General features: G+C 41.9%; 1 protein-coding gene across 1 annotated transcript; it reads left to right on the forward strand.

The window, feature by feature from the left end:
- The first annotated feature begins 258 nt into the window (after positions 1-258).
- Positions 259-1376, forward strand: LOC140183602 (uncharacterized). The gene is made up of 4 exons (XM_072232060.1): positions 259-501; positions 629-728; positions 847-1139; positions 1203-1376. The coding sequence occupies exons 1-4, from the start codon at positions 259-261 to the stop codon at positions 1374-1376; spliced, it is 810 nt and encodes a 269-aa protein (XP_072088161.1).
- Positions 1377-2160: the final 784 nt, after the last annotated feature.

Genomic DNA, 2160 nt, shown 5'->3' on the forward strand with positions numbered 1-2160 from the left:
CAGGGTTAGCATGATCAGCAGGAAGCATTGTTGGGTTATATGGAGGTATAATGGTAGTCACACTTGTACCAGAACTACCATTTCTCAGGATCATTCGAAGCTGGATTAAAGGTAAAATCAGTTATTGCAGAAGTGCAATAGAAGTTCAACTACACCGTCAGTTATTGGAAAGCATGGTTGGCTAAGTAAAAGGCAGTAGAAAAAATATTTAGAGGTTGGGAAGCATCGTACGAAGCTTTGCCTATATGGCTTGAGGCTATGTGTCATAAGGAGGCATCAACTGTTGTCCATTTTGAGACTATGCCTGCATATCAAGGCGATGACATGGTGAGTGATATTTGGGTATTGCATCGAGTCTTTTGGAGTTATTACCCCTGCATTAGAGCATTCAGGCATTGTAAGCCAGTTGTGCAAGTGGATGGGACTCACTTGCATGGAAAGTATAAGGGTTGTCTATTAGTGGCAGTTTCACAAGATGGCAACAACAACATTGTCCCAATTGTATTTGCTATTGTGGAGTGAGAGATTTCTGATGCGTGACACTTCTTTCTCATTAACCTGCGACAACATGTTGTGACTCGGGATGGTGTTGGACTGATATCTGATCGACACGAGTCCATCAATGCAGCTGTGGAGCGGAGTAACGGAGCTTGGTCACATCCTAGAGCTTTCCACATGTTTTGCATCAGGCATATTGAGTCGAACTTCGTGTGAAAATTCAAGGCACCGTACTTGCAAAAACTTGCCGTTAATATAGGTAACATTGAGTAATTCGAAGTTTGTTATTAATAGCTCATCATTCGTTAAGTAATTCCCATTTTTTGTTTGTTTTTTCTTATTCTGCAGGATATTCCCGGACGGTGCGCGAGTACGAAGTGCGTTACCAGCATCTACGAGAACGAGGCGAGACTTACACAAACTGGTTAAACCAAATCCCCCGGGAACAGTATGCATTGGCATTTGATGGTGGTTACCGATGGGGTCACATGACGACAAACCTAGTCAAATACATTAACTCCGTGCTGAAGGGTGCACGCAATCTCCCGATCACTACACTTATCAAAGCAACATTCTACAGGCTTAACGAGCTCTTCACCCGAAAAAGAGGCGAGACGGAGGCTCAGATTAATGCTGGCCATGTATTTTCGGAGCTAGTGACCACCAAATTGAATGCAAACCATCTTGCATCATGAAACATCCAGGTTAATTGCTTCGATAGGCAGAATGAGGTTTTTGAAGTGCGAGAGATGCCTAGTGGATTGGAGTATGCCGTCGACCTCCGTCGGCATCAATGTGACTGTGGTGAGTTCCAGGTGGACCGAATTCCGTGTCGACATGTGTTTGCATGTTGTGCAAATCAACGACTGGACTGGTAACTGTATGTGCATGATGTATATAAGATGGACCAAGTTCGACGGGTTTACCGAGCTAGGTTTAGGCCACTGGAAAATCCTTCTACATGGCCTGCTTACAACGGGCCACGATTCGTACCCAATCCATTCCTAAGACGTGTGACCAAAGGTCGCCCCAGGATGACCCACTTCTTGAACGAGATGGACACGTGAATGTTGTGTCGTCCACGGCGATGCTCTCAATGTGGTGCTGAGGGACATAGCCGTAGTAGATGCTGTCGGTCAGCTGGTGCACCTACTGATCATAATGCTCAGTAGAATTATATATTAACATGCTACTTGAAACATTGCAACTTATACCAATGTAACTTAAGATGATGTCCATTAAGTTAACGGATACATAGAAAATTTAAGTAATACATTGAAAATTTAACTAATACATAGAAAATGTTAACAACACAATATCTATTTTCTCATTGCCCACTTTACATCTTTCACAAGATTCTTGCATTTTTTGGCGGCCTTTTTGAACACAAACAGAGTGAATCGATTAGCGTTACATCGGGGCGATCAACCTTGAGATTGTAGCCTTTGCCTGTTTCGTCTGGAGTACGTGCCTCACCTGTACACAATTTAATCAGTAAGAATTAGAGATATCACACATGAATATAATAACATTAGTTTACCTAACATGAATATAATTACATATTGGCTAAGCAAACAAAATAGGAGCACCATCAGTAGGAATTAGAGATACCACACATAAATATAATAACATTAATTTACCTAACATGAATATAATTACATA

The sequence above is a fragment of the Arachis hypogaea genome, chromosome 3 (assembly GCF_003086295.3).
Source record: "Arachis hypogaea cultivar Tifrunner chromosome 3, arahy.Tifrunner.gnm2.J5K5, whole genome shotgun sequence".
Taxonomy (NCBI): domain Eukaryota; kingdom Viridiplantae; phylum Streptophyta; class Magnoliopsida; order Fabales; family Fabaceae; genus Arachis; species Arachis hypogaea.

Bases quoted from the DNA above. Each gene is read 5' to 3' on its own strand.
- LOC140183602 (XM_072232060.1), top strand. From the start codon at position 259: ATGTGTCATAAGGAGGCATCAACTGTTGTCCATTTTGAGACTATGCCT. The intron at 729-846 runs GTACTTGCAAAA...CTTATTCTGCAG, and splicing joins GTGTGAAAATTCAAGGCACC to GATATTCCCGGACGGTGCGC. The intron at 1,140-1,202 runs GTATTTTCGGAG...TGAAACATCCAG, and splicing joins CTCAGATTAATGCTGGCCAT to GTTAATTGCTTCGATAGGCA.